Source organism: Phoxinus phoxinus, assembly GCF_949152265.1.
Source record: "Phoxinus phoxinus genome assembly, chromosome: 2".
NCBI classification, from domain to species: domain Eukaryota; kingdom Metazoa; phylum Chordata; class Actinopteri; order Cypriniformes; family Leuciscidae; genus Phoxinus; species Phoxinus phoxinus.
Window position 1 is genome coordinate 10,796,821 of NC_136877.1, and position 22,660 is coordinate 10,819,480.

The window sequence follows — 22,660 nt, forward strand, 5'->3', positions numbered from 1 at the left end:
TTCCATAAAAAAAGGATTGGTCAATTTGTATTCCATGGTGACTTTAAGAGAGGGGAGCACCCATCCAAACATCAAGGCTCCAACATTTAGATCCATCGTTGGATTTTATAAAAATAATCTAAAATCAATTATACATTTTTTGAAGGCACTTCATGAAATCCAATGTATACCGAACTGGTTTAGTAGGCTATGTGTCTGACTGACAGCTGGAGAAGGTTTATAAATGCGACTGAAGCGCCGTTAATTCCTTTAGAGTCAGCGCTCAGTCTCGAGTTAGTTTATACGCGAATATCAATTCAGGAACTGCGCAATTGTCTCAAGTTTGGAAACCCAGCGAAATTTGTGCCTGTGTCACGCCCACCTTTCCGATAACGCTGGAGCCTACTGAGCTGGCGAATCGATCTGCAGCGTTCAAGCGAGGCCTCGCATGGGCGTCGTACACCGTGATCGCGCCGCGCGCTCAGTGATGATGCAGGATATCTGTCGCCGGCTCAAGCTCAATCTGATCCCGTCGTACGTTCAATTTGATGTTTGACCACTTTGCATTTTGCCTCGGAGGAGAAAGAGATGGGATCAGGTGCTGTGGATTCTTCCCAGTGGCTGTCAGTGAAGGAAGAGACTATTTTCCTTCACGATGGACTAATTCGGGTCACGGACCTGGCAGAGCTGCCCAGTGAAATCGGAGTGTCTGAACAAGGGGAATCCGAGCAGGAGGTGTGTATTAATCATATTTGTTTCATGCAGAGAAACCTCTATATTGTTAGATGTGAACTTGATTAGCTTAACACTAAAGTTAACTAACTCGGTTGGGTAATGTTCGGCCAAAACAGGCTTGTCAGGTAGCAGCATGCTAATAATAAGAGGTTGTTGTTGTATTTCTTCAAGTAAATGAAGTACGTAATTGTTTTAACACGTGTTACATTATTTATCGTGTCATTCTGTTGATGTTAGTTCGTGTAAACATGCGCGGGCTGTTGTCAAGCCCGTTATGAGTGAAGTATCATGTAATATTGCTAAACATAGATGCTAGCGGCCAAACGATTTACGTTGATGTTAATGAAGCTTATTAACCCTGCCTTGAGGTTGTTATGGCACATTTCTGTGCCGTATATAATGGCAGTTACACAGTTCTTGCTTGTGTCTGATGTTTGACGCGTTAGCATAGCTTCGACAGGCTAGTAGCAGGAGTTGAATCTCTCACTGGCGTGTGGCAGGCAGCTATTGACCTGTCCGTAGGATTCATGTTACAATCGGTTACAATTCTAACACAGGACGTCAAAAATGCTTGTTTAAATACAACCTATAGTTATAATAGTAACATTTAGCTCTACGATAGGGGTTTCCCCCAAACATACAATGTTGCTCACTGTTAGCTATAGTAACACAAATGTTGTCCTAACCAATGTCATTTCATCCATACGTAATTTATTAAAGTAATAATATAAACATACGAATAGCCGTGTTAAATTGCGTTTATTGTCGTATAGTCACGGCTAAAGGGCGTTGTTTGCAATTCGCTTACTATCCACCCTAAGTAGTAGGCTATCCGAGATTAGAATTAGTGTGTCCCAAATAGTAGCCTAGGCTGAAACGAAGGATGCCAGAATGGTTTGCTATTTATTGTGGATTTGTGTGGGCAAAGATCATTAGATTAAAGGAAACCTCTGAGTCTGTGTCATATTTTGTGTATCATATATGTATCATATATCGGAGGTGCAATTGTAATTTGAGTCACTAGTAGTGTCTCAAATGACGCACTGTACACTATGCACTCACACTCTGCATACACTATGCACTGTACCGCAGGGGTTTTAAATCTTTTAGATGCCTTGGACCCCCAAATATGATCATCCCATGTAAGGAACTCATAATAATAATTTAAAAGGCAGCATACAGTTTTCCGGAAAAAGACCCAATTTATACTTTGAAAAATTTAAATTGTAAAAATATAATTCGGAAGTTAGCCTACATTATTACGTTTTTCTGTAATGTACTGTACCGTTAGATGTATTGTTGAATAATTTATTAACTAATTTATTAACCTTTGTTTTATTGTAATGAAATTATTTATTTATCTTAATTTTATTATTTATACATTTTTACACAATTTTTCTCAACCCAGAGAAAATGGATGTAAAAATAAGTTACATAATTTGACATTATTGCCGTTTTATTCTGATTTATAACGACTGGTCTTTAAAGGGTTAGTTCTCTCAAAAATTAAATTTGTGTCATCATTTAGGCTACTCACCCTCATGTCTTTCCAAACCCGTAAGACCTTTGTTCATTTTAGGAATACAAATGAAGATATTTTTGATGAAATCCAAAAGCTTTCTGACCCCCCATAGACTGCAATGTTATTACCACTTTCAAGGCCCAGAAAGGTAAAGACATCGTTAAAATTAGAATGAAAAATTTAAATTTTGTCCGATACCAATAATTCTTTATATTTGAAAGCCGATCTAAATCCAATTTTTTTTTACAAATAATTTGAGAGCTTGATATTACAAAAACAAAAGTTTCACTTTCATCATTAAAAGCCATGTCCCAAGCACACAATTATAATGTTCTCATTATAATTTTATGTAACTAATATTACAGACTTTGCATGTTGCACTTAACCGTATTTTCCTAGTTTGAAGTGATTACAATCATATTTCAAGCGATTCAAAACCATCATGTCAAACAGAGCACATCTGAACTTCTGAAGTGTCTCAGCTGAAGGAAATAATACATTATTTATCTGCTTTAATATATCAGTCAAATTGTCTTATGAAATAACCATAATGTTACGAAGGGACGAAATAGGCTATCTCTTTCGTGTCAGTCTTCTTCGATTTTATGGCGGGTAGCACCAACGTAGAATAGAACGCAAACTGGGATGCACCTACTGTCAGGGTTCGTCCCAATACCACACTTGCAGTCATTGCACTTGACAACTTGTCTACTACCGGTAATAACGTATTTGCTGTATTTGGCCCATGTGTTCAAGTTGTACTTTTGATTACCTAATCACCCTAACACTTAGGGGTTGTTCGCAGAACACATTTTTTCATTCCACTGCGCTACACACTTTAGTCGGGTATGCTTGACCACTGTGTCTTGCATCCTTTGCAGCATCTCTAAAATGGCGGCGCTCAAGTTAAAAGCTGTTCAACTTTTAAAAAACCGCATCTGTAAACTGATCACTTTTTTCGTTACCTGCGTTATTACGTTTTTAACAGCAAAACGCGTTCTGTGTGAACTGGCCCTTATACTGTTGTAAATGAAAGTAAAGTAGAGGTTTATTGATTTTCACAATTTAATTGATTTTCAATACTTTGCACTTTAAAATAGGCTAATAAAACTTGCAGATTGCTGTTCAGTAGTCCCCATGTAATAGACAGCGTCATGTAACGTAGTTGTTGTGCTTCTAATTAAATTATATAGCCTACACCAATAAACCCACATCTGAATTCAAAATAACGAAAAGTATTACTTTTTTAAAACTTATTTATGGTACCAATGTGAAACAAACTGTGTCTTTCTGCTCACTATTTATAGATGATATATTAGGCCTATATGACATTATATAGGTCAGTGTTTCTGCAATGGGTCAAATGCCCTTCCACCGTTATAACTTGGCAACTTATGTATCAACATTTGTAATTTATAAGGGGCATTTTCCTGCTTTTTACCCAGCTTAATTTTTTGGTGTTTGTTGCTTTTTGTGGCACTGAATAGCAAGACTACAAAACACTCCAATACAGACCTTGCCCATCTGAGAAACATCTCCAGAACCCCCTTTCTATTCCTTTAGATCCATCTGCTTGTTTTGCCTCTTGTTTGTTGCCATCTTGCTGATTCAGTGCTTGCCATACAATTGCCATTGTGCACTTCCAATCTGTTGTATGCCTTTATTTTGATCACATCCAGCTTGCTGAATGCCAATTTTAAACGTTTTCAAAATGTCTGTCTAGTTGATTCTACAAGTGAAATTCTACAGTTAGGACGACACACAGGTAGCAATAGCAAATTTAATCCTCATACGGCCAAAAGTGGCATTGATGAGTTTGAAGTTTGATGTATGAAAACAATGCAAATTACAAGATTAGAATGGGTGATAATTATGTGCAATTTCCCTAGTATATTATGCAGCATTAACTTTTTCAAGATGTCAGAACACACACACACACAGACGTGTAACTGATAAATGTCTTCACAATGTATAAATAATTTTTAAAGGGCGCATAGGCTAACCTACACAGTTTCTGCCAATCTCATGTTAATCTTGAGTACCTATAGAGTAATATTGTATCCTTAATATCTCTGAAGAGTCTTTAGTTTTATCAGATTTTTAAAAGACAGATACGCTGTACCGATTCTTTTCGAAAACAGCCGAGCTCCTGGAGGCGTGCTGTGGGCGGAGCTAAAGAGTCACGCACAATACAGCATCGCATTATCCCTGGATAACTTTTGATTCAATATACGTTCGTGTTGTTTACATTATATGCACTTATACACTGATTGCCAACAAAACACAGACATTTGATGTTACTTACCGCCTGCAATTCCAACTCATGACCGGGATATTTTATCGCTGAGACCGCTCCATCTTTCAGTTACAAACGATCTGCAAATCCAGTGTCGAACTGGGCCTTGTTTATAAAACATTTGTCACCGGAGTGCCGGGAAGAAACAAACACACTTGCACAACTCCGTTGCTGCCCCAGAAAAACAAACTGCATCCACTGTTCCCCTAATGGTGTTTTTTTTTTTTGGGAAGCTGAACAAGGTTATATTTCCCTCACAACCAAAAACACACTTTGGTGACATTGATCTCGTGGTCTAAAGACAAAATGACAAGGCTGCCGATGTCCTCTGTAACCCGAACTTCTGTTACACGTTGATGGGCGTTGCTCTCGCTCTGGTTGATGTGTGCACGTGCTCTTCCAGGAGAAGTGCCCATACAAGGAATTCTGCCCTTTATGACGTCATACAGTAGCCTGGCTCCGCTCTCCTACGTACTTCCGCTCAATTAAAATTTTCCTTCAGTACTACGTCAGGGTTTGCGGTCTATTCTTGGGTTCTCTCCGGTCATTTTTTTTACCGGTCCAATCAGCGAACAGAGGGAGTGGCTGAGAACGATGACGTTGAGGTCGTGCGCTAGTTTGAGTTGAAGTTTCGTCATGACCAAACGTTAGCGATTGGTTATGGCAGAACCAGAGTGGCTCTGGGCAGATCCAATAGTTTTAAACTTCAACAGAGTACACGCCTACAAGGAAGTTAACGCTTGTCAATGGAGAGAGGCCAGACTCTCTGTACAAATGAAATATACGAGAGTCTGGGACCAGGCTAGTCATACATACAGGGCCATACAGAAAATTTCAGAAACTTATACGAATCGTGAAGGAGTGTATTTGGCAGAGAAATACTCACTCATACGTCTAAACAAAATTTTTTAAACCTTGGCCATGGTTAGCATAAGAAGCCAACTCTTTAACCGTGTAAATAAGTCAGAATGCATGAAATAGTATTAGACATCCCCTTTAATAAATTGGGAGAAGCATAAATCGTGATCACTATTAATTATGCAGCTCAGTTTTGTTGTGCACATTACTGAAAGTAATGAGTCAGATGTTTATCCAGTAACAGCATAAACATCTGACTCATTGCTTTCAGTGATGTCCATCTTGAAATGAAGAATTTTGTTTACTAATAAATGTTCTTGAAACTTGAAAGCCAGTGTCTTTACTAAATGATGGAGCCACTAAGCGTCACATTTTACTACTTATACCTGTCAAACACTGAGAAAATGTACCTTAGGATTTATAGTGTAATTTCTGGATTAATTACACATTTATATTGAATAGTTGCCAGAATGATTTTCAGTATGCCAAGGAAGGCTATTCACAACCTAAAAATGGGCAGAGTGTCTAATGGAGATGCTTCAGAATATAGATTTTAAATGAGCTTAAAAGGATAGGCTAGTTCACCCAAAAATGAAAAATCTGTCATTTACTCACCCTCAATTTGTTCCAAACCTGCATGAATTGCTTTCCTCTGCTGAACACAAAGGAAGATATTTTGAAGAATATGGAGAACCAAACAGTTGATGGGCCCCATTGACTTCCATAGTAAGTGGGGGACAAATATGATGGAATCAATGGGGCCCATCAACTGTTTGGTTAACCATTTTCTTCAAAATATCTTATTTTATGCTCATCAGAAGAAATAAATTCATACAGGTTTGGAACAACTTGGGTGAGTAAGTGATGACAGAATTTTGCGGTGAACTAACCCTTTAAGTTTTTCTCAAAAAGTTAGATACAGTATTTGGGTTCCATTGTGTACCTGGGGTCCAATTAGACAGCAGTGAAGCAACTAATTTTCATTTCTCTTTGGCCGAAAGAAGCTTCAACAACTAGTATACAATTCTTTGTTCTTGCAGATCTTGACGTTTGAGACCAAGAACCCAGTGGAGCTGGCCGAGCGCCTGCGAGCAGTCTGTGGAAACCAGAGCAACGCTTACGCAAGACTTTTGGAGTACCGTCTCAATGCCCTGCGCGGTCTGTGGGGAGCACAGCGACAGCTTGCCCTGGAGGAGCAGCAGGAGCATGAAGGAGTCATCCCGGGGACCGGCGGAGGCACCGACGAGGAGGCGCTGGCCCTGCTTAAGCGACAGGGCTTCTTACAATCTCAACATCACCACCATCCTCACCACCCTCCGATGGCCTCAGGCTCTGATCAGGCACCGTTTACCTCACGGGTCGGCCTCCTGTTGGTCTTTCCGCTACTGCAGTCACAAACACGGCACGACCCTGCACTCTGTGGTGTCACCGCCGAAGTCTTGCTCGCGTGTCTGCGTGACTGCCAGCCGCTGAGCCTAGGCAAGGAGCCTGCGGACTGCCTAAATGGCCTGGAGAGGTTGCTTTGCTCCTGGCTGGAGGAGAGGAATGAGCCAGAAGGTCTGGCACAGGCGAGGCTGCTACTTACCCAACAGCAGAGACAGAACGCAGCTGCTGCACTAGTGGCTCTGTCGTGTGCAAGGTGAGCGCAGCACAATGGCCATTTCTTTTTTAGCCTTTATTGTCGTTTGATAAGGTAAATGTAATTGACAACGAGTCTTTGCTGGTAGTCAGGTCAAAAGATGGAGTGGATTAAAGGCTTAGTTCACCAAAATAGGAAAATTCTGTCATCATTTACTCACCTTCATGTCGTTCCAAACCTGTATGAATTTCTTTCCTCTGCTGAACTCAAAAGAAGATATTTTGAAGAATGTCGGTAACCAAACAGTTGTGAGGGACCATTGACTTCCATAGAATGGAGAAAAATTAAATGCAATGGAAGTCAATGGGGCCCCACAACTGTTTGGTTACAATTTAAATATCATTTAAATTATCTTCTTTTATGTTCCACATAAAAAAAATCATACATGTTTGGAACGACATGAGATGAGCAAATGATGACAGAATTTTCATTTTTGGTCGAACTATCCTTTTAAAGCTAAGGCAAGACACTATAGGCAAAAAAATAAATAAAAAAATGCATGCACTTTTTCTGGCCATTTTGCTTTCATAACATGCCTTATTTCAGACTAATGGAAATTAAACATTTAAGTGTTATTACACTCCTTAAAATTGCGTCTGTAGATTTCAGTTACAATACATATCTTTAAAGGCTGAGTTTTTTTTTTTCTTTTTTTCTCTCATGCGATGCATCAGAAATATCCTAACATACAATAAACATTACAGTTTTATTCCTATCTATGTTCCAAAGGTTTTATCGGAGGGGTTTGTTGGTGACATGTTGACTTTTTTTCTTTTTTTCTGGCTGTTGATGATATTTTCTGATTTATAGAGTGATAAAAGAGATAGGCTATTCAAAATACCCTCTATAGAAATCTTAAACTCTAGTATGTGAACAAAATTAAACTAGGATTTTGAACCTGGCTTTATCCAGTGTTCAGATTTCTGTTCTGGAAATATATGCACTTGCATCATTTGCATATTGAAACTTTTGAATATTTCTGAACACTTGTAATACAAAACAATTGTCTTTATGTACTGTGATTAATCAACTGGGCACATTATGGTGATTTACGTTAGTAAAAATTTTTTTGTCTCTTTTTTTTGTAGCACAATTGCCCCAATTGCTAAGTATGGTTCTCTCAATGTATTTCTGGCCCTGTCTCCGAATCAGTCACGAGTTGTAAGCTGAGACGCATTGCTCTTTACAATTCATACTAAAGTATCTTAGTGCATCTCCTTCGACCACTTTTCATCTGATATGTCTAGGGGAGTGTCTCTTGATTCCATCAGCACATGCATCTCTATGTCAGTCAAAAACATAAAAAACATAACAAAGGAGACTCAAAACAATTTCTATTGTGTCTGCTTGCAGGGGCTCCCTCAAAACGTTCATTCATACGGTCCACCTGCTGCAGAAACAGACAGACTTGGGTCAACTTCCAGTGGCTGATGTTCTCTATAGGTGAGATGTTTCATACAATTAATATTTGAAGACATACACAAATTGTACTTTTTTCTTCTTTTTTTTTTTTTTAAATGACTGATTTGATCTCATAATCTGTGTGGATTAATTTACTCATACAACCTACTTGCTAAAGTGAATACATTTTTGCGGGAATTTGATGCATTATAAGCGCAAGATTAAAATTATGGGCAATACCCGCAATCCCACGCCGAAATTCAAGCCCTTATACAGCATTAAACTACTTCTGTTAACTATCTTTTACCGATTATTCTTTATATTTGAAAGCCGATGACCGAAATATTGGCCGATAAATCAAAATTAAAATTTGTATATTAATTTTGACGTCCTGATTACGAAAACAGACGTCTCACCATTAAAAGCCATGTCCCACCAACAAGCACACAATTATAATGTTCTCATTATAATTTTATGTAGCCTTTATGACAGACTTGCGCTGCATATGTTGCATGTTAACTGTATTTTCCTTTTTTGAAGTGATTCCAATCATATTTCAAGCGATTCAAAACCCTCATGACAAACAGCGTGCATCTGAAGTGTCTCAGCTGAAGGAGATCATCCATTATTTATCTGCTTTAATATAATCGTTCAAATTTTCTTATTAGGCCGATAACATTAAAAATGAACATATATCGACTAATACAATTTTGGTGGTTATATATTGTGCATCCCTACTATCTAATTTCATATTCAATTGTGGTGGGAATTATTATTCACCAATTAATGCACCAATTCAGCATATATTCCGCATACTCTCTAGACCAGGGGTCGGCAAGTAACTTTGGCCGCGGGCCAATATTTTTTGTATCCAGTAGATGGCAGGCCAGCTATATGGAATAGGCCTATTCGTTACGGTGAAATCACAAAATATAATGCACACAAAAGTGTCCCTACTACTTATATACAACCACTGATGAGCATAATCGGTTTTGATGAAGAAGAAAAAACGAAAAAAAAAAAAAACTATACAAATGCAGATTAGAACCCAGAACCTTTTACACACTTGACGAAAGTTCTACCACTGGACCATTTACATTTACATTTACAGATTTACATCTTATTAACGATAAATTAAACCCCATGTACTATTTAAATCGATTGTTGGACATGTTATTGTACATATATCTGATTTAACTTTATTCCTTTTTTTAAATTATTATTTATTCGGGACACAAGAGGTCTGCGCGGGACTGTTTTTTTCCGTCCCGCTCCCACAAGGTTCAATTCAGCAACCGCTTAAAATACTTAAAAGTAAAAGCTTAAAAGTGTTCACCTGCTTTAAAAATTTAGATCTCGTTTTCAGAATCTCAAATCTCAAAAACAAGTCGTTTTTATTTTTATTTTATTTTTGGTTTTAATTTGGGGGGGGGGGGGGAAACGATTGAACGAATGATACACGGCAGTGATGCGCGGGTCAATGTAAACAACCCGCACCCGACCAACGTTTTCAACCCGCCCGCAACTCGGACCGCAAACAAAAGAAAGAAAATATTGTACCCGACCCGCTTCCTGGCCCGCAAATTGGGCCATAGACGTAGGAACTAGGGGTGCACATTTTTCTGAATGCTGTGTTTTGTAATAAAGGCTTGATTTATTCATTTATTTCGTTTCATTTTCTTAACAATTAAGATGCTGCATGTGTTTATCCAGTCTAATCGAAGTGTGCGTCTCTCCTCCGAATTTCCCAACAAAATTCAGCCCCATTCAGCCAATAAAGTGTAGACCTATGTATTTCATAGAACATTAGGCCTATGTCTAGTACTATATAAATTACAATGGTTTAATTGCCATTATTTCAAACGACCCGACCGACCGCGACCCGAATATCATTAAAAATATTTTTGGATGACTTGTAACCGCGGGTGACCGCAGGCACTCGTCGCTCATTTTGGATCATCCCGCGCATCACTGATTCACGGGGCCTATTTGTAAACCGTTATAGTAAAAAAAAAAAAACGGACTTCCAAAATAATCCGGCGGGCCAGAAAATATTGCTGGCGGGCCAGTTTTGGCCCGCGGGCCGCCAGTTGCCGACCCCTGCTCTAGACTCTTCACAAATGCAATATGTATAGGATTAAAAGAGTTTGCAACTTTAAGATGTTCAATTTAATTCACTCATTTGCAGACTGCTGCTTCTCGAGGGAGGTCCAGGCTCACCCTCCTGTTTGCTAGGTGGGAAACACAGTGTGTCGTGGGGCTTCGAGGACATGTTGCCCACTCCAGAGAGCAGCGTCACTGGTCCAGAGAGTAAAGGTGAGTCTATGATGGCTGCTACATGTTTCTACATGCATAAAGGAAGATTGTTGTAACAAAATTGAAAGCATACAATTCTGCTTGGGAATTAATAAAATATTTGTTTTATAGATCTTTCAACCTCAACACTTTGAACACAACTGACACAAAAACACAGCATTTAAGAGATTTTTTTTCAGTTTAAAAATGCTACAACATGCTATATATCAGTACAACACGCTAATCCCTGGTCTTTTGCCTGTTCATACACTAGTGCCCTATGATTTCCATGGTGTTGAAAATGCAGATGGAATCACAGAAATCAATTGATAAGTTTAATTTACTGTATAACACAGAATGTCTTGGAATTTGCCAATTTTTTTGATGAATAAATCAAAAGTAGAGTTGTAAACTTCGGGTGCTTTTACACTGGCACGTTTGCTGCGGTCCGAACGTGATTGTTCCTGGCGCTTCCCGCAGCGTTGGTCTGGTTTTACACTCATCTTGATTCTCTCGAACCCAGGTGCATTTGCACATCTTTCATCATCACAAACGGGGATGACCACATAATATAAAACGGAGCGCGGTCAATATAGTGTTTTTTTTTATCAATTTGGTGCTAATATGCGCAGCAGAGTAAACAACACTTGGGTTTACTGTTTAAAGGTGTATTTCTGCTGCTTGGAAACAGATTCTTTGTAAAAAGAGGAGACTGTGGATTGCCATCCATTTGTTTCCCTGATTACACTCGCTATGTTGTCCGTGTTGCTTTGTGAAAAAATGAACATTTTCATGCGAACTGTGCCACATTTCAAATCTAAATTGCCAGTGTGAAAGCACCCTTCATCAAATAGCGACATTAGTGTCTGTGAATATTAAAGACTACTATTGAAAAGTCCACTTGTCCCAGTTTGGCCTACTACACAAAATGAAGCACGTGTGACTCTTGTGGTGTCTTCAGCGTCTGCTGTCTCACTATATGAGGACATGAACACATGATCTTCATCCCCAGAGATGCTCTGAGTCACTTTACCATTCCATTTGAGAACTATCATCAGATAAACAGATACTCTATAGTTTTCACTACAACCTGTGGTTTAACTTAAAAAAAAAATTAGGGCAAAAATGTATAGTAGATTTGCTTCTCTAATCAATAATAATAATAATACAAATACAGTTCATTAAAACATACGTTTTTTTTAAAGAATATCACACAATGATTTTTTCTACATTTTACTTGAAAAGAAAATCTAAATTTGTGCAGTACTTTGTTTGACCAAAAATTAAAGGAATTGTTTAAATGACATTTTGATAATATTTCAAAAGTTTAATTAAAATGTTAAAGTTATGTTGATTTTGATTTACCACTTTTTTTCTTAGGGTATTTGAAAATGATGAAATTGTTCAAGTTGTATCAATTCAACTGATTAGACATCCTTTTTAATTATTAAAATTCGATCAAACTATTAAAATGGAATCCGTAAATATTTAAACGGAAAAGACAGAATTTAGGAAACTATAAAATGTAATTTGTGATAAATTAAAAAGAATTTCATCTGGCCCTAAAACATCTTTTTCTCTCAGACACAGACCTGGGACGCAGTCTGGCTACAGATGGTTTCTATCTCTACACAACAAACTCTTTCGGAAAGGGCTTAAGCAAGCTGGGCTCAGGGCAGCATGGGACGCTGAGGTAACTCTAAAACTACCACTTAACCTCCTACCCTGCTTTTCTGTTTGTACCAGTAACCTCTAGGCTACTATTGTGCTCTTTCTACAGCTCTTGCTTTGTCCTGCTGTCTTTCTCATTTCTGCTCTGTGAGCAACTATATTTGTTGGACTTTTGAACCCTATGAATTGTTGCTGTGTCAATGAACTTTGCTTCATTCCTCTCATAAATGTCAACTGCTTGCACTTCCTCAGTCTCATGAAGAAACGTCTTGGACACGTCAACCAAAATGTAAAAAATAAGAAATTGCATAAATGTTTTTTTAATATAATAGCGAAAACTGGGGATGTTTGTAATTGTAACACCAGTTTAACCACTTATTTTATTTGCAGGGTTAAAATCACTATATTACATGAACACCATCCTTCTAAAGTCACAGTGGAAGTTGTTAGTTTCTGTGTAAAGATATAGTTTATTAGGATTTAGAGGACAAAAACTATTCTTATGTATCTGAATTATAATTTGATTTGTGATCAGATTAATTCATGATGAATGGTAAATTGTGTATAATCTGAAACAACAGATTATCTTGTTTAATTTGATATTAAGAGTAGTATAAGTTAGCCTAAGTAATTAGAAGGTATTAGAAATTACTAGAAATACTAAACTTAATAGTGTCTAAAGCTGCGGTCACGCTAGACTTAAGGCTGATTTATACTTCTGCGTCGGACCTAAGCCGGAGCCTCTGCGCTGTAGACTACTCGTTGGTTTCATTTATACTTCTGTCGTTGTCCGCGTTGATGTGCAATAACCCGGGTTCTAGCAGACCAATCACAGCGCTTGCGGTTCGCGTAGAATTGACGTGTTGTTACATTTTTGGAGAGGTGCACCTCAGGGTACATGAGCAGTTTAGCGACACCGATTGTGAGCTGGAGTTAAATTACATTTTCAGTCTAAAAGTTACCAAAAAGCAAAGAAAATTACACATATACAGCAAGATAATACAAATATAATTTCACTCTAGTCTATCACTTGAAGCAAACATCCAACCCTTCTTAGAGGTCCGCGCTAGCGAGCGCATTAGGCCGTTTAGTGAAGCTGACTGCTCTGCTGTAGCATACTGTATCTGCACCATTGCAGTGGAAAAGCGCCATAACTGCAGATGAAGGAAAACCGTAAATCTTCAGTCCTAATTCATGATTCAGTCTTAATCATAAATACAGTGCATGTCCACAATAAAAGTTTAAATAAATAAAATGATTGATTTAAACTGTTACATCTGATATACACATTTAGATTAAATATGTCATTCTCATTAATGGAGTTAAGCACTTAAATTGCATGAAATCATTACTGAGAAGTTGCTAAAATAATTATATTCTAATAAATATAAATGTTTGTTGTGGATGCAATGCTTTTGAACACTTTTCCTGTGGCATGCTGCGTTTTAATCTTTTAACTACAGCAAGGGTTGCTTAGCGCATGATAATAGCGGATTGTCTGAGAAAATATTTTTGTGCAAATAATGCACAATATATGTTTCCATTAAAAATATAGGCCTAAATCAATACTATTTGGTCAGTGGAAAATATTGAGAGAATTTTTTTCTGAAATGTATTTTTTACTATTTTCTTTATTTATTCAAAAACAAGGATAGGCAATGATAGGCTACTAAATTATTTTTTAGCAATGTAATGTGACGGCACATCCGTATCTCATATTTTCTTAATGTCTTGTACCGTTAAACATGGTATCACGTGGATGAATATGCATATGCAAATGATATGCAGACGAGGATGTGTATAGTAAAACTAGGCCTTTAAACTCCATATATGGTTATTTCGGGGTGGAGACGCATGTGCGCACAATCTTCCGCTGACTGAGATTTATAAAGATTTATGAGAATTCTGCACAGATTCTGGCAATATAAAAAATATTATTTTGCGTACGCCATTTTTGGCTTTCGAGCGCACGTACACTTTTAGTAAGGATCCTACGTACAGTTTTATAAATGAGACCCCTGAGCTGGTGTGATTGAGTGGAGGCGGGGCTAATTTGCATATTCATGGATCCGTGTTTACTAATTGAAGCAAGGGTGTAGAGTTACATTCAAGACTTTACAAGCTAAAACTTTTTTTTTTTGGCCTTCCTCACAGGGGTTTTGTTTATTGTCGGAATGAGGAAATGGAAGCAGGGTGGGTGGCGCACAGTAGTGGCTTTTTGCTCCACCGTCCTGCCTCTTTTGACACAAAACCTCATCAGCTGTGCCAGGTCATTGACCCCTTCACACTGCAGGTACGACCTCTCCATCGCAAATGATCATCCTTCACATTGCACTTTCAAATTTACATTGCAAGTGTTGCTAGCAGGGCCTAAAACAATTTCTTTTTTTTTTGACACACCTGCCAATGGCTGAAATTTACCAGCCAAAAATATATTTTTACTAGCCATGACACAAAAAGCAGGCAGTTATGGCGCCAACATTTTAGATACCAGTGAAAATTCACATTCCTCTATTTCAATTTGATACCACAGCTAAAACTACTAGCTTAACTGATATAAATGTAATAGCCTACATTTTTAAAGACAAGTAAAGAGTCAGAAATATAATATGAACAAACAATCAAATTAAAAGCAAAAGCACAAATAAATACAATACAATACAATACAATACATACAAATGAAATAAACAGTGCTCTTTTAGGCAGGTATAATAGTTTTCAGGTACCGAAATTTAATAAAGTAGTCTAATCAAATAAATAACACTGCATAGTCTTCATATCCTTTTTTTAAAAGTTCATAAGCAGTGATGTTTTTTCTTTATCCTTTGTTGTCTAGTTAACATTAAAAACGCAGACAGTAGCAGGATTATTAGGATGCTGTCACTTTAAGAACAAATGCTCGCTCCAATGTTTTGTTTGCGTTCACTTAAGACATACGCGATGTTTACGTTTTACTCACAGAGACGGGCGTTTTTTGACATAATTTTTTTTGAGTGAATTTGTCTATTGAGGCGTAGGAAGGCATGAAAGAGGCATCTGGCGCTTCGGATGCTAAACTTCCCACACAGCGTGTGAGTAACAAATTCCCTTTTGCATGTTCCAGCGCTTGAATATTTTTTGGGAAGGCTGAAATTTTCGTTATGATCAAGCACTGACCCGTCAACTGTACAGAGCGTTATTCACATTTTTTCACGTTCATGTCGTCACAACATTGCATTGTTAGAATTAAACAAATTGTTACTGGCCAACTGGCGGCTGACACCGTTTAGTACACTCACCAACACTGATTTTTACTCTCATTTGGCACTTGGCAAGTGTTGATTTTAGGCCCTGATTTTATATTACAAGTATCAGTGCTTTGAGTATGTATTCTGATATTTCTAATCAGAATTGTTAGTAGGTGTCTAATTTCTAAGTATGTTGTAAAATGAAAGAGTTGTATCAGTTGTGGGCATGATTGTCATATTACTGATGCAATATGAATTTTGGAAAATGACTCATCTTGATTTTTCATCATTTTGGCAAAAGAAAATGCTGAATATCAACTAAGTTTGTTAATTTTGGACTTTCACAACATACGTCAATTCGTCAATGTACTGTAGGTTATGCCTGACTATTTAATAGGTGTCATATCAAATGTGTAATATTTTTAATAAATCTATGATAAGTTCTTGTATATTAACTTCACCCTTTCAAATGCTTTATTTGTGGATGCTTCTAATCCTCCTTTCTCTATTAAAGGTTTCTCAAGTAGTAGCAATGCCCCATCATCATTTCCCAGTGGGCAGCTGCCTGACCACCCTGCGTCTGTGTTCTGATGGTACCTACCTCTACTGGGTTTGGTCACCTGTCAGCATCAATGAGAAAACGCAAAAAGGCCACTCTGTCTTCATGGATGTCTTCCAGCTAACGGTATTAACTTGATAATGTGTCAGGATTTTTTCTGGGTCAAAAATGGTCTTCATTGGTGGAGTGCAAACTAGGGTTGTAACGGTATATCGTTATGGCGGTTTATCACGATATTGACATGTACGATTATCATATCGTGAATATTTGCTTATTACCGGTTTTGGAAAAAATAAATAAACCAGATCTCGCATGCGCGCGACTTATTTCCACTTGACTGCTTAGACTCCACATGTGCAGTGGAGACGATGTCTGAGACAGCGGGTGGATATTCTAATCTCTATCCCCGCTGACAAAAAAGTTAAAATCTGCAGTGTGTGAATACTTTGGGTATCCGAAAAACGAACGCGCAACGCGGGGTTTTCCTATGACACAATGGATAACCAGTTGTGTCCAGAAATGTTGACGAAGAATGGCTGTTAAAGAAGGGAATGCGTTGAACATGTTCTCCAATATTCGCGAACACCATCCCTCCCTGCAGATAAAGTTACATTTATAACTTAAGGCCGTTATTTCCGTGTTGCTGAGGGAATTTACAAAATAACGCAGATGTCACGTAAAATGCGCGATTTGATAGATGGATGAATACATCTAAAATATAGCTGTGCAATAAATCAAATCACATACACGCAAACTCTACACACACGAGACGCGCGGAACTCACTCATATGAGACGCGCGCGCACAAACTCTCGCCGCGCATTGTTATGAGACGCGCGCGCACAAACTCTCGCCGCGCATTGTTATGAGACGCGAGCACACACACACAAACTCTCCGCGCACATATTCATATGAGACGCGACCACACACACATAATACCTTAAAGATGTGGAAAAGTCGATCAAAAGTGTGGGTACAGTTCTCCAGGCTCGATGCCAACAGCGCGCGATGCAGTATTTGCGGTAAAATAATAATTGCTGCAAAGACCGGTACCACGACAAATATGATGAAGACCTTGACAGTGTACGGAGTAAACATAAGAGAAAGTTGCTCCGTCTTCGACTGGTAAATGAAGAGATACCTTGTTGATCACTCAGTGTTTATATTGCAATAAATAATAACCTACTGAATGTAGGCCTACACTGCCGTTCAAAAATGTGTTGGTTAGTCAGAATTTTTTTCTCAGTAAGGATGCATTAAAGTTATCAAAGGTGACATTAAAACATTTTTTATTCATCAAAGAAACATGAAAAAATGTATCATAGTTTCCAAAATATTAAGCAGCAAACTGTTTTCATATTTCTGAAGGGTCATGTGACACTGAAGTAATGATTTTGAAAATTCAGCTTTGACATCACAGGAATAAATTACATTTTGAAATATTCAAATAAGATTTTAAATTGTAATACTATTTCACAAAATTCACTGTATTTTTTATTTAAAAAATTCAGCTTTGGTGAGCATGAGCTCTTTATAAAAAATGTTTTGTTCCTTTGTACTTTTTTTGTTCCTTTGTGCACTGGCTAAGGAGCATGAGTCAAACTGAAAAAATAAAACCAAAGTTTTTCTGTGTTATGTAATCTTGTTAAAATGGATTTCATAAAATTGGTATCGAAAAAAGTATCGTTAGGAACCGGTATCGAAACTGAGGTATCGAAATTGGCACCGGATCGAAAGATTTTGAACAATACCCAGCCCTAGTAGATATATACACTAGATGTCGCATTGGCTATATATCTGTATCTATGGTTCTGTTTAATAAACCATATGTTCAACCAAAAAACCCTATCTGGTTTCATTCATTTAAGAGTCATTGTAGCTGATGATGATTGATTATAATATAATGATTTAATACCGATGATGGTTTAATACCGTATACCGTGAATCCTGATACCGTGATATTTTCTGAGACGATTATCATACCGTGAAAATCTCATACCGTTGCAACCCTAGTGCAAACACGGTCATTCACACACAGTACTAAGTACCCTGCCAGTGTGAACTGCGAGCCAATAACTGACAATAAATGCAAAGAAACATTTTATAATATTAACATATCCTATGTATTAATAAAATAAAAATAATCACTGGCTGGACGGATCATTAAACAAAGTGCTTAGAACTATTTTATATTTAAAGTTGACTTATTTAAAAAGTCGGTAACACTTTAGTTTAGTGTCCAATTCTCACTATTAACTAGTTGCTTATTAGAATGCAAATTACTAGGAGGTTGGCTGTTTATTAGTACTTATAAAGCACTTATTAATGCCTTATTTTGCACGACCATATTCCACATCCCTTAATCCTACCCCGAGCTTCAAAATTTCATGTCCTTTTACCTCACACAGACATGCACTGAAAATGTCAAAAACCTTTAGCCTTTTATGTTCAAACCGGAGTCAGACAATGATGGAGAGACTCAAGAAGAAGTGACAACATGTAGAATGCAACAGGACATTTCTGAATGGTTAGTTGATGAATGTATGTATACCTTATGTGTAGTTATCTTCTAGTCATTGATTAGCATATTCTGTCATGATAATCTATAAATCATGTTCCCGGGGGCGGGGTTTATGTAAATTCTTGGGTTCATGATGTCACTAACCCGGGAGGAACGTCGTGTAGTCCCTACCAGCCGTTTGTTGTAGTCCTTAAAAAACAATTTCTTTAAAACCAAATATCTTCCTTTGCTTTGAACTTTGAGTGTTGTAACTTTGCAGATGTTGATTATTCTCAAACAGCAACACTACACACTAACTAAAGTTAGAAAAGTTAAATCATAATCAACCATCCCTTTAAACTAAAGTGTGAAAAGTTAGTAATAAAATGAACTACAAAGTAACACATTACACAGAAAAAGTGGTAGGTCTAGTATTTTGCATTTATACTCCAAGATCATTTGACATACAGTATCAGATTGTTTTGTTCCGTCCATTCCTATGGTTATCACTGTCAATCGGATTCAATCATGCATTTAAATATGATTGTCAATCCAGAAACGTTGCAATGTGCAGCATGAAAAATATATATTATATACAGAAAGCAAGCAAAGATCACTGCCATTATGACCATTATGAAGCTGTCAAAACCCGAGGTACACATACACAAAGCTGGACTCTTGTGAGAACTCCCCTTATAGTCAATGAAGCGGTCTACACTGTTCAATGACTCTCTTCTATTAATCCAATTAACATTGTGTTTATACTTTGTTGGTTATAATGAAAGGATTAGTGAGCATGCTGAACAAAAACTCTGCCATTTTGAGCGGTGTTGAGCAGATTCTGACTAACTTAAACACATCTGATTGGCCATTGCATTCACACGCTCAACAGATATGTCTGTGATTGGCTACAAAGTTCAACGCTGCAAAAACACATTGTAAATAGAAACCTTTGACGCACTTCACAGAGCTTACACAAACACGGGAGTGTTTTAAAGTATCCAGCTGTCAGTGGGCATCAGTACTTTAAAACTGCAGATAACATTAAATGACATGGCAAGGCAAAGATTAATTTTGGTGGCCACCAAAATATTTTATATGCAGGAAAAACCCTCTGTCTATGTGAAGATTTTTGTAATATCAGACTTGTTAATTTCATTATGTTCTCATTGCAGTTTTGTAGTTGCATTTACAATTTTTTTTTTATTGCATGCATTGACTGGTAACCCCTGTGAAAAAGAAGTACATCTTAGCAGACTTTTAAAAAGCACTTCTGGAAAAAATATACTTTACATTCAGTTCACACTTAAGTTTATTCTTTTAATGTTTTTGGACACTTAATTACATGTTAATTGCAATTACATAAATTCATTGTTTTGAATTTATATTTAAATCAACTAGTCAAACTTTATATTGCTTTTTGACCCAATTAAGTAGGACTTGTATGTCTTGTATTTAAATATATTTATAATTACACATTTGTAAAGAAGTTGCATTTCAGTTAATATAAAATATATTAACTTTTAAGTGTAATATAGAAAAATACATTAGTTAAAATGATAATCAAGTACTTGTGCTCTTGTAAAAACATAATGATTTAAAATGTACTGTAAAACTTTTAATTTGACATCATTACAAAGTGCACTTTTAAGTGTACTTGAATGTGTGTCAAAAAATACTCATGAAAGTGTAAAGTTAACTTAAGTACACTTAAGTGACCTTTAATGTTTTTAATATTATGAATTACACTACTAGTGCTCAATACAATTAAGTACACTTCTTTTTCACAAGGGGATTATTATAAATGTAGCAAATAAGTCTTCCCTGAACTCTCACTTCACGAGCTCCCATTATTTTTTTTATCTTTTTTTTTTTTTTTTGCAGACGGAGTCTGGTCTGTGTGTGGCCAGTCCTATACAAGATCGGGTAATCCTGTCACGAAAGGAAGGCGAGTCATCTAAGTGTTTGAATGAGCTGCTCCTGAGCCGCATGTCTCGCTTCCGTGCTTCCCACTCCTCCACACTGGCTGCCCTCACCGGCTCTGCCATCACCAACCCCGTCAAAGAGGAGCAGTCGGGTAATACTGCTGTATGTTGTTTGTGCCTCGGCTGTTCCCAAGCGACAACTTTTTTGGCTTGGTTCCTATATTAATGGGCAGCTTTATGAAAAAGAAGTGCACTTCATTGTATTAAGTGTGCACTTGTAGTGTATTTCAAGTCTTAAAAGTATAGTATTACAAAACTGTACTTGCGGGTAATATAATATAAATTAAATAAACGAGAGCACACTCTATGGCTCTTAGTTCACCCAAAAGTGAAAATTCTGTCTCACCCTCATGTTGTTCCAGACCTGTAAGAATTTCGTTCATCTTCGGAACACAAATGAAGATATTTTTTATGAAATCTGAGAGATTTCTGTCCCTCCATTGACACTCCACATGCTACCACTTTGAAGCTTCAAAGCATTCATAAAGAGATCGTAAAACTCATTTGTATGAATTGAGCGGTTTAGTTCAAATTTTCTGAAGAGACTTGATTGCTTTATAGAATAGAATGAGGCATTTATATAGCGCTTTCATATGTACTACTGTACACCCAAAGTGTTCGGGGGTCTCTCCTCAACCACCACCAGTGTGCAGCATCCACTTGGATGATGCGACGGCAGCCACAGTACAACGGCGCCAGTGCGCTCACCACACACCAGATACAGGTGGAGGGAGGTTCATTTATATGATGAACAGATTGAATTTAGGCTTTTATTCACATATAAACATTGATCAGCGGACAAACAGATGCTCAACCGTATGCTTAACACGAGAATGAACCTCATTGGTTCTTGCACGTCAAGCAATCATGCTTGAGCTTCTGTTTACCACAACTGATGTGTGAGTTGATGAATGTTAATATAAGCCTAAATTAAATCCGTTCATCATATAAAGTGATCGAGTCTCGTCATAAGATTAGGACTGATCCGCTCTATTCATAAGAATTAGTTTTACTATCTTAAAAAAAAAAATTAAACGTCAAAGTGGTAGTTGCGTAGATTGTCGATGGAAGGTAAGAAATCCCTCAAATTTCCTAAAAACATTTCTTAATTTATTTTCCGAAGATTAATGAAAGTCTTACGGGTTTGGAGCGACATGAGGGTGAGTAATGATGACAGAATTTTCATTTTTGGGTGAACTATCCTTTAACACGCTTATTAACCCTTAAGTACACTGATACATAGTGCACTTAGTAATAATGCCAAATTAAAAGTTTTACTTTAAAGTACATTTTAAATCATTATGTTTTAATCATTTTGTTGTGCTTTAAAGAAGTACACTAATTTTGATGTGTTGACTAACAGTAAAGTACTTGATTATAATTTTAACTCTAGTGTGTTATTCAATATTACATTGAAAGCTGATATATTACAAATGTACTAAATTGCAACTTAATTAATTACAAATATATTTAAATACATGACATACAATTTTCAATAGAAATCCATACATAAGTAGTGACAACTTCAAGATGTTTGGAAAGTATACCTGGTGCTGTGTTAAAAGCATGGTTCGTACGGCCATGAAAAGCCTTCGAAAAGTCATGGAATTTAAAAATGGCAATTTCCAGGCTTGGAAAAGTTTGAAAAAGTAATTGAAATGTGTTTCACAAATATCGCTATAATAGAATATATGTTTAATTGATACTTTTGGATAAACAAATGGGGCGGCACGGTTGCTCAGTGGGTAGCACTGTCGCCTCACAGCAAGAAGGTGACCGGTTCCAGCCCCGGGTTGAGCCAGGAGTCCTTTCTGTGTGGAGTTTGCATGTTCTCCTCTTGTCAGCATGGGTGTCCTCTGGGTGGTTTAGATTAGATGGATTAGACATAGGCTGTCTGAGTGTGTGTGTGTTTGAGTCGGAATGGCATCCGGCGTAAAACCTGTGTGTGTGTGTGTGTGTGTGTGTATAATTCTGATGAAAGCGTACCCCGCAAA

At 37.3% G+C, this 22,660-nt stretch overlaps 1 protein-coding gene across 4 annotated transcripts in view; it reads left to right on the forward strand.

The window, feature by feature from the left end:
• Nucleotides 1–377: 377 nt before the first annotated feature.
• Nucleotides 378–22,660, forward strand: part of hectd4 (HECT domain E3 ubiquitin protein ligase 4) — an 88,754-nt gene continuing 66,471 nt past the window's right edge. For all 4 annotated transcript variants that reach the window (XM_079638469.1, XM_079638470.1, XM_079638471.1 and 1 more), the window contains exons 1-8: nt 378–714; nt 6,431–7,029; nt 8,383–8,472; nt 10,619–10,746; nt 12,310–12,418; nt 14,551–14,689; nt 16,138–16,308; nt 20,566–20,758. In XM_079638469.1, the coding sequence (XP_079494595.1) occupies nt 568–714; nt 6,431–7,029; nt 8,383–8,472; nt 10,619–10,746; nt 12,310–12,418; nt 14,551–14,689; nt 16,138–16,308; nt 20,566–20,758 (1,576 nt within the window). In that variant the 5' untranslated portion in view covers nt 378–567. The remainder of the gene's footprint in view (nt 715–6,430; nt 7,030–8,382; nt 8,473–10,618; nt 10,747–12,309; nt 12,419–14,550; nt 14,690–16,137; nt 16,309–20,565; nt 20,759–22,660) is intronic.